At 48.2% G+C, this 14,654-nt stretch overlaps 1 protein-coding gene across 2 annotated transcripts in view; it reads left to right on the forward strand.

Annotated features, from left to right (window-relative positions):
* Nucleotides 1–14,654, forward strand: part of LOC119163651 (uncharacterized) — a 36,330-nt gene that overhangs the window by 6,700 nt on the left and 14,976 nt on the right. For both annotated transcript variants that reach the window (XM_037415694.2, XM_037415693.2), the window contains 3 exons: nt 1,438–1,527; nt 10,250–10,441; nt 11,832–11,924. In XM_037415694.2, coding sequence (XP_037271591.2) covers nt 1,438–1,527; nt 10,250–10,441; nt 11,832–11,924 — 375 coding nt within the window. The remainder of the gene's footprint in view (nt 1–1,437; nt 1,528–10,249; nt 10,442–11,831; nt 11,925–14,654) is intronic.

Here is a 14,654-nt window from a genome sequence, read left to right on the forward strand (position 1 = left end):
TCGGTCCGTCATTGGAAAGAAGCCTGGGAATTGTTTTTCGAAATGGAGGGTCTGGGTGGAAAACAGTGCTGTAATACTAGTATGTAATAAGAAATGGAGGAAGTATGTATTAAGAGATGGATTTAGTGGACATTTTTTAAGACAAGGGGTCCTGAGCTGTAGTAGCATCATGAATTAAGTCAAATGCGAAAATTTCAGCTTTTATGCTGTTTTTATGGAAAATAAGTACTTGATTTAGGTATTTGTCAAGAAAATGAAAATGCACTTATGTAGCAGCCTCTTGTTTATTGTTTTCTCAATACTTTTAATGATTTGGCATTTGGATAATTGGAGTGCTGAAAATTCATTGACGAATCTCTATGCAAGCTTATTCTTCTCCTCCTCTGAGGACTGTGTTAGCGTGAGCAAAGCCTGTACACAAACGCTGCTAAGAAAAGCACTTACTGCCTTTACGAAGACAAGCCCACTTGTCGAAATCTTGCTTCAACCATGACCTTTGCAATTCCTGAGCTGTAACTTTAGTGTCAAATGCTTTCAATGTCATAACCTTCTCTAGCTAAACTATGGCATCAGCCTCTTATCTATTTCTTGCCTTCTCCCCCCCCCCCTTTTTTTGTACGCTGTACTTTAGGGACTGGGCTCGTCAATAACCATATGTCTTTCACATGATCATGCTAGAAATGAAATTGCAAAGACATGCCTAGAACAATACTTATATTGCCTAAAACCAGTTCAAAATAGGCTTACCATGATTCCAAATAACTTAAAATACAGGAATAACAAATAGTTCATTGTATTAATTTACTGCAAATTGCTAAAAACGCTTTCGAACCTCGGACTGACTTTTGCGCCACTCGGGAGAAAGCGCTGTCGTCGCCTCATCACATGTGCGATTTCTTCGCTCACTGGCACTTCCCTAGCGTTCATTCGTGTCGGGCTAAGCATTTTCTCGGCTTTCGTGTTAGTCATTTAGAACTACATCAAGACCCCCAACCAAGAATGTCTTTGAATCCTCATTGGAGAGAGATGTGCCAGTGGGAAGTGGAAACATCTTCCTGTGTTCACGGTCCAAGATACTAACTCGGCCTCTGGCGTTTCTGAAGTGCTGTGCAGTATATGGACGAGCACAGGCATAGTATTCTTTTTTTCTACATTATAGCTGATAAATTGACTTGGATGTGTCCTGGGCACATTTCGCACATGATAGTATTGCCATGTGCATCAATATTGTCCCTTCCTAACTCGATTCCCTACGTGGCTTTTGCGATTGCATTTGCACTTTTTTGTAACTGGCCACCTGTATTATCTTTTTTGTGTCTGTGTGTCTGTGTAAACGCTGTTTGCACTCATATAACCTTGTACAGGTTAGACAGGGGTGGTTGTGAAAAAGAAATTGGAGTGTGCATTAAACTGTTTTCTTTGTTTTTTGTGTTTCAGGTGAACCAGTTCCCACAGACGTGACAGCCGGCATGGTGAACAACTGGTTCTGCAATCGTCGAAAGGATGCCAGCAAGCTGCTGAAGCACCGTGAGGAAGCAGCACCGCTCTATATTTATTGCTGCCGTAGCAATTGTATGGATGCTCACTAAGGGTTTTTGACATCACCATCATGTTACGTGTGAAGTCCAAATTGATGCTGTCCCCCTGCGCATCGTATGTTTTATCCCTGGGTAAAAGCGCATGAGTGAGTGCCATGAATGGGGTTGAAGCAGAGACGAAAGGAGCCGACCCATCTCTGTCGCATGGGGGACACATACAATAACCTCACTCCGCGTACGAAGCCTGCCATAGACTGCTTACTTTAGCAGAGAGGAAACGCCCTGTTCGTCTTCAAAGAGCATGAAGGAACGGGGTGGGAAGTGGGGCGGAGGATGGGTTGCTCGAGCAGCAACTGTGAACTTAACAGCGCGTGCACTATCTCAACAGGCATCACGGACCCGTATTATACCCTGTTATGGGCTGTGGCCTCAGCTCGAAGAAACTGTGTCAAAAGTACTTCTATCCCTGAAGTGGTCGTATTCTTTTACACCAGCATTTTTGTAGCGTTACAAGAAATCGTAATTCAAGAAGGTACTTTCCAGCCCGACTTCATGTAATAATACAAGTTTTTTCTATCGCATTTATTGTTTTGCTCTTGCAGGGAAACTAATATATATTTTTTTTTATTCAGATATTGTGGGGTCTCGAATTGGCATGCGACACGCCACCACCACACTCTTGGAGTGAACGGACACAGCAGACGCGGTCTGTCCAAGCCCAAGAACAACATACATTTATTTAACTAATTTAGAACAACGATATCATCCGCCGAATTATAATAACATGAATCGTGATCAATGCGCTAGGACATCCTTACACAATATTACCATACACTCCATGACAAACACAATAACACGACAAACACTCAATAACATGACAGACACAATAACACACCCAAGGCGTCGCCAACGCTTGACTTACCAGAAGGGACCCCGATGCGCAGCCCGCGGTGCCACGCACCGGGGACCCACGCTAGAGACAACCATTCGCGGCAACCGCCACGCGCAGAAGAGACTCGCTCGACTCGCTACAACAGACTCGCTACAACAGTTTCCCCACACACTATATATATATATATATATATATATATATATATATATATATATATATATATATATATATATATATATATATATATATATATATATATATATATATATATATATATAAGGTAAAGAAGTGTATACCTAAGGGCTCGTTTTTCCGTGTTTTGACACAATATTAATGAGATCTAACAGACAGTAATGCCAAGGAATGTACAGGGGAAGTTATTAGAACCAATGGAATGTAAATAAGAAGAAAGAAAAGTGGATGAAAAACTAACCAGCCGTGAGCAGCAAACGAACCTACGACCTTCGAATAACGCGTTCGATGCTCTAACTACTGAGCTACCGCAGCGGCCTTCCCTCCATCCACTTTTTTGGGTTTATATGTGAATTTAGAAGTAGGAGCGACAGTCAGCGCCATTTATAAGCCAAGCGACGAGTGTGAACCACTCTTTTATGCGCATGTTTGGCGTCACGTAGCACGTGAACTTATTACGAGCGGGCAGCTGATTAATAGTCCCTTGTATACAACCTAATGACACCAAGTCTGCCAGTACGAGACCCTCGTTAAATGAAATAAGGGAAAGAAGTGTATACCTAAGGGCTCCTTTTTCCGTGTTTTGACACAATATTAATGAGATCTGACAGACAGTAATGCCAAGGAATGTACAGGGGAAGTTATTAGAACCAATGGAATGTAGATAAGAAGAAAGAAAAGTGGATGAAATAATATGAAATAATATATATATATATATATATATATATATATATATATATATATATATATATATATACACTGTGAAGAAGAAGATGTGCCTGCAGCAAGCACGCCCGGCTCTGTCGGCTCGTGCTTCGGTTCGTTGCTGTGCCGATCACTGGACGGTTCTTCACGCTGTCTCGTCGCTGTCTTTAACGGCTAATAAACCTCCTCACATTTGGTGGAAGGTGCTGTTAATCCCCGTTGCTACACCCTGGAGCTGCGAAGCCGCACGCTACCACCTGTCATGACTGACAACGCCACTACATCGACACCTTCGCCCCAGTTCAACTGCCCGGGCCATCCTAGGCTACGGGACCCGAAGGTCTTCAGCGGTGCGGATGGGACCGACGTCGAAGACTGGCTCGAGCACTACGAACTGGTGAGCGCCAACGATAAGTGGGATGAAGCCGACAAGCTGGGCCACGTCATATTTTATCTCACTGGCGTCGCCAAATTGTGGTTTAACAACCACAAACACAACATTCCCACATGGAGCGTCTTCAAGACGTCATGTGCTGAAGTGTTCGGTCGGCCGGCTGTCCGCAAGCAGCGGGCAAAACAGTGCTTGCGCGTCCGCTCTCAGCAGACTGGCGAGACCTTTACCAGCTATATTGAGGACGTCGTCGACCTTTGTCGACGTGCGAATGACACCATGCCCGAATCTGACAAGGTCAAACACATCCTGAAGGGCATCGACGACGGCGCATTTCAAATGCTCTTGGCAAGAAATCCGAGCACAGTTTCCGAAGTCGTCAGCTTGTGTCAGAGCTACGACGAGTTAAAGAAGCAACGCAGTCTGACTCGGCAGCCTCAGCATGGTGGTGAGTCACTGTCCAGTTTCGACACCCTGCCTGACAACTCACCGTTGCTTCAGCAAGTTCGAGCCTTCGTCCGTGAGGAAGTCGCCCGCCAACTTTTCCTAGTGCCCTTCACTCACGAGACCACCACCCGTCTACCTGCCCCACTTCGCACTGCTATTTCGGAAGAGGTTGCCCAAGCTGTACCTCTTGCGCACCACGAGCTGCCTCTATCCAGCCGTGTTCACTGCCAGTGTGTCGCGCAGCCGGTAGGCCCTCCTGTCGCCTATCCGCCAGCCGAGCAGCCTGTGGCCGCGCCCCTAACCTATGCAGCGCAGTCTGTGGCGCCTCCTTTCGCAAGAGATGCTGCCCGTAGCCGCGCCGCTCACATATGCAGACGCTCTACGTAGGCTCTCGCAACCACCCTATACCACGCGCTCACAGCCCGCACACCCGGCTGCTTATACTGCACCTTGGGCGGCAGCACCAGTCGTCAATCCTTGGAGGACGCCCGATAACCGACCGATTTACTACGCCTGCTTTACTCCCGGACACGTTGCCCACTACTGCCGCCGTCGACCTCAGACGTTCGGCAACTATGCCCGGTCGTCGCAACCCGGCAGCCAACCCTACGCCCGATGCGGGCCGGTCTCGTCACCTCGCTATGCTCCTCCCAACGACCCCGACTTTGTGACGTCGCGCGCACCCTCTCCTCGTCGGCGATCGCCCTCCCCTATGCGTCGCCGGCCCAGACCATCTGACCAGGAAAACTAAGCACCGCAGTTCAAGAGGCAAGAACTGCGCCATTTTTGAACTGTAAGCCCTCGCCCCTCTCCTGCTAACGTGGTCGCAGTAACTGTTGAAAGTTATTGTACTTTCGCCCTTGTAGACACCGGCGCCGCTGTTTATGATATTGCCGCTAATGTCTGCCGTGTATTACGTAAAGTCACGACGCCGCTTTCGGGACTGTCACTTCACACCGCAAGTGCACAGCAAGTAACGCCTCTCGCAGCCTGCACTGCAAAAGTGTCCATCGAAGGCATTGTTTACATTGTGGAGTTTATTGTCCTCGCTGTCTGTTCACATGATGTCATCCTCGGATGGGACTTCCTATCCCGCCATAATGCCGTCATCAACTGCGCACGCGCTGAAGTTGAGTTTTCACCCTTTTGTGATGTCCTATTACTTGACGCTCTTCATCAGCCGCCGAAGTTGTTTGTGCATGAAGATACCGATATTCCACCTGAAAATTTCGCACTTGTTCCAGTTTCATGCAACGCCTACACTGACGCTACAGTCTTTTTTATGCCTTTTGATATCTTCACGAGTTGTCGAACTCTGCCCCTGCCTTTCGCAACGATTGACCTTGCCGCCGGAAGAAGCAATATGTTCATACTCAACCCGCTTTCCACACCCGTCACTTTGCTTACGGGGGAATGTCTCGGCCGCGTGCAGGATCTCGACCCTTCATCTTTGGTTGATGTCCCGGATTACTACTGCGACCACCCAAAATCACTGTCGGCCTTCGAGAAGTCGTCCAAGGATACGTTTTCCAGCGCCCTCACTCCTACCGAACGTGCCGACCTGCTTGATCTTCTGCATGAGTTCCGGAATTCTTTCGATGTGTCGCAACCTCAACTAGGCCGCACGTCGCAAGTCAAGCATCATGTTGACACCGGCCCACACCAGCCACTGCGTCAAAGACCATACCGTGTCTCCACTGAAGAGCGCCGCGTCATCAACGATCAAGTCGAAGATATGCTTTGTAGAGACGTCATTCGACCATATTACAGTCTCTGGGCGTCTCCTGTCGTCCTGGTGCGTAAGAAAGACGGATCTATCCGATTTTGCGTGGACTATCGTAGTTTGAATAAGATAACTCGCAAGGACGTATATTCTTTGCCCCGCATTGATGCCGCCATTGACACCCTCACGGAGCGGAATTGTTCTCGTCGCTAGATTTGCGGTCTGGCTACTGGCAAGTTCCAATGGCTGAAGCCGATCACCAAAAAACTGCATTTATTACACCTGACGGACTATATGAGTTTAACGTCATGCCCTTTGGGCTATGTAACGCGCCCGCCACGTTTGAACGACTTATGGATAATACGCTACGTGGCCTCAAGTGGAATATGTGCCTCTGCTACCTCTACGATGTCGTGGTTTTCTCGCACGACTTTCCTACGCACCTCCTTCGCCTCAGGCACGTTTTGACTTGTCTGACCAACGCTGGCCTGCAGCTTAACCTGAAAAAATGCCGCTTCGCTGCACGCGAGCTCGTCATGTTAGGCCACAACGTGTCGAAGCACGGCGTATTACCTGACCCACCAAAACTTCGAGCAGTTGCAGAATTTCCCAAGCCGACGACCATGAAGGAACTTCGCAGTTTTGTAGGCCTATGCTCATATTTCCGGCGCTTTGTTCGCAATTTTGCATCCGTCATGTCACCATTAACCCAGCTTCTTCGCGGTGATGTGAACCTCTCCTCCTGGTCCCCTGCATGTGACGTTGCCTTCACTACTCTGCGCCGTCTGCTCACCTCCCCACCTATTCTTCGCCACTTCGACCCGATGGCTCCTACCGGAGTGCACACCGACGCCAGCGGTGTCGGGCTAGGCGCTGTCGTTGTTCAACGAAAGCCCGGCTGTTCAGAATACGTTGTAGCCTACGCTAGCCGCACTCTGACGAAAGCCGAAACTAATTACAGCGTGACAGAAAAAGAGTGTTTGGCACTGGTGTGGTTGCTTGGAAAGTTCCGGCCGTAATTATACGGCCGCCCGTTCGATCTAGTAACTGATCACCACGCGCTTTGCTGGCTCTCCACGCTGAAAGACCCTTCTGGCCGCCTTGCACGATGGGCACTCCGCATCCAGGAGTACGACATTCGCGTCGTATACCGCTGCGGACGCAAACACTCTGACGCTGACGCCCTGTCCCGCTCACCTTTGCCACCAGATCCGACGTGCGGAAACACGTGCCTCCAGACCTTGTCATCGTTAAATCTTGACTCAATTGCCACCGAACAACGTCGTGACCCGTGGATCGCATCTCTTCTCGAATATCTATTCGGTACGCCCAACCTCCCGGTATCTCGATCCCTCCGGCGTCAAGCTTTCCATTTTGCCATCTGCGATCAACTTCTCCATCGACGCAACTACTCTCCTGATGGCCGCCGGTGGCTACTGGTCATTCCACGCACTTTACGATCGCAGGTATGCGCCTCTCTTCACGACAATCCACAATGTGGCCACGCCGGGGTGTTCAAAACATATGAATGCCTTCGCCATCGCTATTACTGGCGCGGCATGTACAATTTTGTACGCAAATTTGTGCAGTGCTGTCGTGACTGCCAGCGACGCAAATCAACACCGCTACGTGCGACTGGCGAATTGCAGCCACTTCCGTGCCCTGCCAAGCCATTTGATCGCATTGGCGTTGACCTCTACGGCCCCTTCCATTGACACCAGATGGCAATCGGTGGATTATAGTGGCGGTCGACCATCTAACACGCTACTCCGAAACAGCCGCTTTACCGAGCACTACCACCCAGGATGTCGCCTCTTTCATTTTACGTCAATTTATCCTTCGACATGGCGCACCTCGAGAGCTCCTTAGTGACAGAGGCCACGCTTTCCTCTCCGAGGTCGTCGAAGCTCTGCTTTCGGAATGCCACGTCATTCATCGGAAAACGACAGCATACCACCCGCAGACTAATGGGCTAACGGAACGGTTTAACTGCACGCTTGGTGATATACTGTCAATGTACGTGGCATCTAATCATAGCAACTGGGACCGTGTTCTCCCATACGTCACATTCGCATACAATACTGCAATACAAACAGCCACGGGATTTTCACCTTTCTTTCTTCTTTATGGACCTGACCCTTCCCATACAATTGATACTCTACTCCCCTACCGTCCTGATGCTTCCGAATGTCCACCTATCTCCGATGCTGCTCGACAAGCCGAAGAGTGCCGCCAGCTCGCCCGTGCGTTCACCTCGGACGAGCAGCAACGCCAGAAAGAAAACCGTTGCACCTCTCTTCCGGATCCCAGCTATGCCCCAGGGTCTCTCGTGTGGCTTGCCATCCCATACCAAACTCCGGGGCTCTCATCAAAAATTGTCCCCCAGTACGAGGGGCTTTACACCGTTTTAGAGAAAACCTCTCCAGTTAATTACCTAATTGAGCCAGTTTTCCGATCGGATGACATGCGCCGGCGTGCACGTGACATCGTCCATGTTTCCCACCTAAAACCGTATCATGAGCCCCTCCCTGAAACTTCTTAGGTCGCCAGGATGGCTCCTTTTTCAGCGGGGGCGATTGTGAAGAAGATGTGCCTGCAGCAAGCAGCATCGCCAACGCCCGGCTCTGTCGGCTCGTGCTTCGGTTCGTTGCTGTGTCGATCGCTGGACGGTTCTTCACGCTGTCTCGTCGCTGTCTTTAACGGCTAATAAACCTCCTCACAATATATATATATATATATGCATACACACACAACACACACACACAAGACTAGAACGTCATATTTACAGAGTTCAAGGTGCAATGCCTTGACTTAGCTCTGGGGTCGAGTCGTAGGGCTCATCCCGTCTTCGAAGCTCATTGCCTCGATGGTCCCGTTCGTAAGCTGCACCGTCAGGTCCGTACAATGACCTGTTTATGCAACATCGGGTCCCCACAGCGGCTGTACCGCTTGTCGTTCTTGGTGCACCGCCTACAGAGCGTCTCTGCAGGCCATCTGGTGCATGACAAGAGGGTTGGAGTCGTTGGGCCGAGCTGGTCGAACTCCTGGCTGCGCCCCGCAGCTTACAGGGCGTTGCTGTGAAGGCTGGGGCGCATCCTTCCTAGGAGCTGTGCTCATGGGGTTCCGGCAAACACCGTGTCGCCTTGACCCCTTGTCCGCGCACGTCTGCGTTTCAAGACCCCGTGCCTCATTTTCTCTCGGCCACGTCATCGCTCGTGCTCTCTCTCCTTTGTCTTCCTCTTTTCTAATTTCTCTTTAAATTATGCGGGCGTTATTCAAATCACCTAGGCGTCCCTTCGTCGTCCTCTTCTTCATATCTTGTCATATACTCATGACACTCGTGTTGCACGTTTGGACACCGGTCAATGCAGGCCTAAAACCGGGCTAACAATGCTCAGAACCGGTGCAAGATGAACTGGCAAGGTCTAAAATTATACAAATGACACAATAATCTCAGTAACTTACCTAAAATCATGCACGAAAAAATTGGTAGGCCTCATATAGCCTGAAACAGCAAAGCTGGACAATTCCGATGACTAATCAGATTGCTTCTAGATTGTCTCTAGGGCCTTAGCTAGTGATGCAGCTTGTTTCTACATTGAATCTCAGTGCAGAGAGGTTCGAGTCAAACCACAGACACTCCCGGATACGACACGTATGTCCCACCTCCAGAGACAAAACGTGACGCTGAAACCAAGCATTGACACCTCTATAGATGGATGGGCACTTCGTGGTTGGTGTAGGCCTTCCACTGCTTCACGGTCTTCTCGCAGCCACCGTGCTGGATTCAGAACTACGCCAGGACCTACGCGGTACCTACACTAAAGCTGCATCAACTACAGAAACAATGCTCGATTTGAGTAGAATTAGTGCTAGACTAAGTGCATTTTTTCGCAAGCTTTCTGGCTTACCGAGTATCTTGTTCTGGCAAGAGGGGTGGTTTTTTTTTGGCATTGCTGTGCGACGATTTTACTAATAGCTGGCTTGACGATGAGGTCGTGGCAGGGAGACATAACGGAGGACACATTACGAGGAACACAGGGGCGCAGTTTTAACGCGTCCTTCGTTCTTTGTGATTTGTCCTTCGTAACGTCCCCCGGCTGTAAGCACATCGCCCAGTAAGCGCTTGTCTGTGTCCTCTCTGAGTGTGTATTTTCGCGCTTGTTTCATCATCAACCTTTACCAACACGCCCAACTGGCAGTCATCCTAAACAAAAACCAATTAGCCCCTTTCATCACATTACAGGCATTTAACGAATAGTAAAAGTTTAGTTGTGCTTCTCTCTACTGCCTAATCAAGAGCGCTCTTTGGATGTTACATAACGTGGTGCACAGTGCGCTCTCTCTCTCGTTCGTCGCAGCCACCCCGAGCACCGACATGACGCGGCTTCCCCAGGACGCGCTGAAGCGGCTGACCAAGCAGCGCGAGCGCTTCACGTTTGTCAAGGGCCACCTGGAGATTTTGGAGAGGCACTACCAGCGTAACCCTTACCCTAGCCAGAACGACAAGGAGAGGGTCGTCGAGGAGTGCAATGCTTACTCCATGGAGAGTGGTGCGTCACTTCCTGTTCGTCGTACCAGCATGAGCAGTACGAGCCGGAACGCGCGAGTGCATGCAAAATAGCCTCAAACCTCGATTTGAGAATTATGCTGCTTTAGTAATGCGGTAGTGGGGGGGGGGGGGGCTTTTTTGCAAAGTGCAAAGCGGTGCTGCTCTCACAGTGTGCCTTTTATGGCACGATGAACGTATTGTGCTCTTAACGTCTTCTTGTATTGCCTGCTTCTCTGCTCAGGTGCTGCTGCACGTGAGAAAAAAATAGTAGCGCTTATTGCTATAAGCAGTACTGTTTTGTTCTATTCCTATTTTGCTGTAACTTGATTTTGTGTATCACAAACACACAGGCACACATACACAAGTTAAAAGATAAACAAATCAGGCCTTGTATTTCGCAACAGCTACTGTTGGAAACAACACTGGAAGGGCGCCTTGCTTTAGCTAACTGTTGGCACTCCTGCCTCGCGAGTTTTAGGAGCTTTCTCCTTTTGCTGGGAGGTTATCTCTCGCCGATTTCAAGAGCGGTCAGCAGATGGCACGCTGCCGCTTAGGCAGCGGTCCACTCTCGGCGCGTGCTTTAGTTTAAGAGGAGACCACTAGAGGGCCGCGGCTATATATAACGCTTGCTCTTGGCACACTTCCTTTCTCTTTTGCTGAACGTCGCTCGGTGCGCTTTAATACTGCTACTCAGCTCTCACCATTAACGCGAAAGAAGTCAAGGCAGCGGTGCAGAGGGCTCGCGATGCAGCTGCAGCACGGTCTCACTGTCAAGACCCTGCCGTTAGAGTTGCAAGGCTGAAGCGAGACGCCAGCGCCGGCAGCGAGCCAGCACCAGCTTTAAGGTGGCGACAGCGGCAAGGGCTCGTGTAGCCGAAGCCGCACGGGCTCATCGACCCGGTTCATCTTTTTGTATGACGATCGAGCAGATGTCCGAAGAATTCACAGTTTACTGAACTTGACCTCCGAAGCAAGCTTCTTCATCATCATTCACTTGGTGGATACGCTGTGATTTTTTTTATCAACACTAGCAAGGCAGGAGGGCCAACATTTAACAGAACCTTGTCACCTTCCCCACTTTGTTTCCAACAGCAGTTGCCATGAATAATGACACGTTGAGTTTGAGAGTATTTGTAGTGTGTTGATGTGTTCCTGCTCACATTGCTCACGAGTGTACATCTGGTCAGGTCATCAATACAACAGAATTTCGGGCTTGTCAAAACATGACAGAAATGTGATTAGCATTGGAGAGACATGGACAGAAGAAAAAATCAAGGAGGCAGCATCAGTGCCTTGGGATGTCAATTTTCTTGTTTTTTGTTGATGTCTTTTCAAAAAGAAATGCATCATGCATTATTTCTTTTTTTCTCTGTGTGGTCATTCACTCGCAGGTTCTAGCCGGTGTGGCTTCATGACCATAACCAACGTCAGCAACTGGTTTGCGAATCGGCGCAAGAGGGAATTCCACCGCTCGGTGCAGACACGTACGTACCAGATTCATACGTACCAGATGCCTACGATGCAAGGGCATCTGTGTAATAATGGTTTCAGCTTGTTGTGACAATTATAATCACTTTTTTTTTCTTTTCCACGAGTGCTCATGCTGCAAAACGACCAGAAATGAACAAAGTTTCTTTCTGAGAATTCAAGTAACAGCGGCAAATTAACCGAAACCATGGCTGCTTGTTCCTTAGAAGTGGAAAAGGGGGAGGGGGATTTTAAACTTTGCATTTAATGGACATGTCCATTTCAGCTATGTGCATCACGGTAAGCCATGATGTCATTACAGTCTTGACTATGTCGATGCACTGAACCTACACAGCCTACTTCCAGCATTAGAAATAAAGTGGACAGAATGGGGTTTCTCAGAACACGTTGGCCATTTTATACGAGCGTGTCCCATGCATACGTCGGCGAACTCACTCACGAGTCGAATCACTCGGACTCGCTCAGTTTCAGATCAAGCCGCGAGTCTAGGTCTGAGCCAATCCACGGGGGTAATACTTAGATGAGTTTCATTCCAATCCAGTCCGGCTCAGGAAAACTATGGTGAGTCTGAGCCTGGGTGACTACGAAGTGCAAGATCTCTTGAGTGAGTCTGAGTGAGTTCCACCGTTCTTTTTTCCAACCTATCGTCTCAGCTGCTTGTGAATGATGCAGAAAATGTGTACTGCCCTTCGCAGGTGGGTTGAACGGGCAGCCACGTTAAACTGCTGCTTCCGAAGCGCTCATCTTTTATTTCTGGCTTGCATAGACTAATGGCTGAGGACAATTTTAGCATAGTTCTAGGCTTTGATAACAAATGATCTAGTATTTTAATCACGCGACGAAGTCGCTGCATCGCTGTCGACCGCACCAACAAGTATTGGTGCTCGCCAGAACTTTTGAGGACGGAAATTACGACTAAGCACGCAAGCCCGTCGTTGAAAAAATTTAGCGTTATAATTGCTTGTGCTTGGACATCAAAACTGACCTTACTGACGTGTTTTGTTTTTCACTTTTGTGTTTTTTCATTGTACCCCTAAGAGACGCTGTTGCAAATAAAAAAAGGTCGCTACAAATACAATGCATGACTGAGGTGCTGGCTGCCATTTCACCTCGAGATTTTTTTGCTTGCAGGGGTCTAATGTCTATACGAAAAGCTTCTCCCCTTCTTTCTTCTTGTGCCTGTGTGTTTATGAGCTGCTGGCTTTTCTGGCGCGTGTTCTAGGCTTTTGATTGTGGTTGAAGAAGCAAATAATCCCCTTCTTTGAATTAATATTGCCGCACCCTTTTAGTTCGTAGGGCAGCGCACTGAACAACCAGTGGAAGAGCAACCATGCTTTACCGCCTTTTTCGTTTCACAAATGTCTGTCTCAGAAGGATAGGGGTGTGTGATACAGAATGTCGGCGTAAGGAATAGCAGACGAAGCCTTGCTTCGAAGCTGTAGCGTACGCTCAAGTTCTGACAGGTTGGGCGTCTGGCACCACGTTTGTTACTGGGACAAGTACGTCAACGTGTTGAAAAAGACACTTCTAGTGTGTAAGCTTCCCTTACATAGGAGCTTTCAGCTTCTTTCATTGGGGTGCTCTCAAACATCATTAGGGGAGTGAAATGCGATCATGTGACCCAGCAAAAGTAAAGTTAGAGGTAGACATTTCTTTTTTAACACGAAAGTGTTTTATGCTGGGGTTCACTAAGTCTTTGTGGGCGTATTTTTATGACGGATATGACGTTGATAAAACTAACACAACCAAATGAGAAAGAAAAAAATTATTAAGAGAAACTTACCCCACTGGGCATTGATTGTTTGACTGATTGGACCACGACGACAAGCGCCCGTGGTCCCACTTACTATTTTTCTTGTGTTTTAGATTTTCTAGACTGAGTAACTGCGGACTGAATGCCCTTGTCAATGCTATTCTTGCTGCAGTAATCTGTCCTTACTTTAGTCTACACAACCCATGAGTATAAAATGGGAAGGTATGAGGGGGGGTAAGCAGTGTTAGAGGGCTCTTTTAATTGGAGGGCTAATGCGGTCACAGCACGCAAGGCCTATAAGATTTGCGCGGCCAAAAGCATATCTCGGGGAGGCTGCTCTCGTTTCATTGAAGTGCATTCTCTCCTTGTTTGTGTCGCAAGTTGTGATAGCACCTTTACGTCTAATTGATATTTTGGAAGAACTAAAAATGGGCTGTATCGCTCACCGAACTGGCCAATCGGCAGCAACCAAAGTGGGCACATCAAGAATAGCACCTCCTGATGGAGCATTGCACCTCCTGATGGAGCATTGCACCACCATTTATTCACTTGCACTTATACCATGGACAATCAAGTAATCCTCTAATGCTACCAAGTTTGCTGACAGAAAAACAAAAGGCAGCTTGGAACAAGTTGTTCCGAGCTTAATTTGGAGCTTAGCAAACCCCTCTTGTTATTTCTGTTTGTTATTCTCTTTTTAAGAACAATAGTCTTTCTTGGATATTTTAACGCAAAAATTTTGGTCTGTCTCTGCCTGTCACATGATTCAGCCACCCGGCCAAACTTTAAGCTCTGGCTGAATGCCCAGACATCGTGAACTGGTGGCTGCAGTCATACTTGTGAACACGGTCAATCAAAAATGAAATATTATGCGTATCTGAGGCGAAACATCAATACGTAAAAATTAGGCAGTGTGCTCTTTTACTAGAAAATATATAGATACATAATTTTAAAGACGATAGCATTTTTTAGG

The sequence above is a fragment of the Rhipicephalus microplus genome, chromosome 9, assembly GCF_043290135.1.
Source record: "Rhipicephalus microplus isolate Deutch F79 chromosome 9, USDA_Rmic, whole genome shotgun sequence".
Classification (NCBI taxonomy): Eukaryota; Metazoa; Arthropoda; class Arachnida; order Ixodida; family Ixodidae; genus Rhipicephalus; species Rhipicephalus microplus.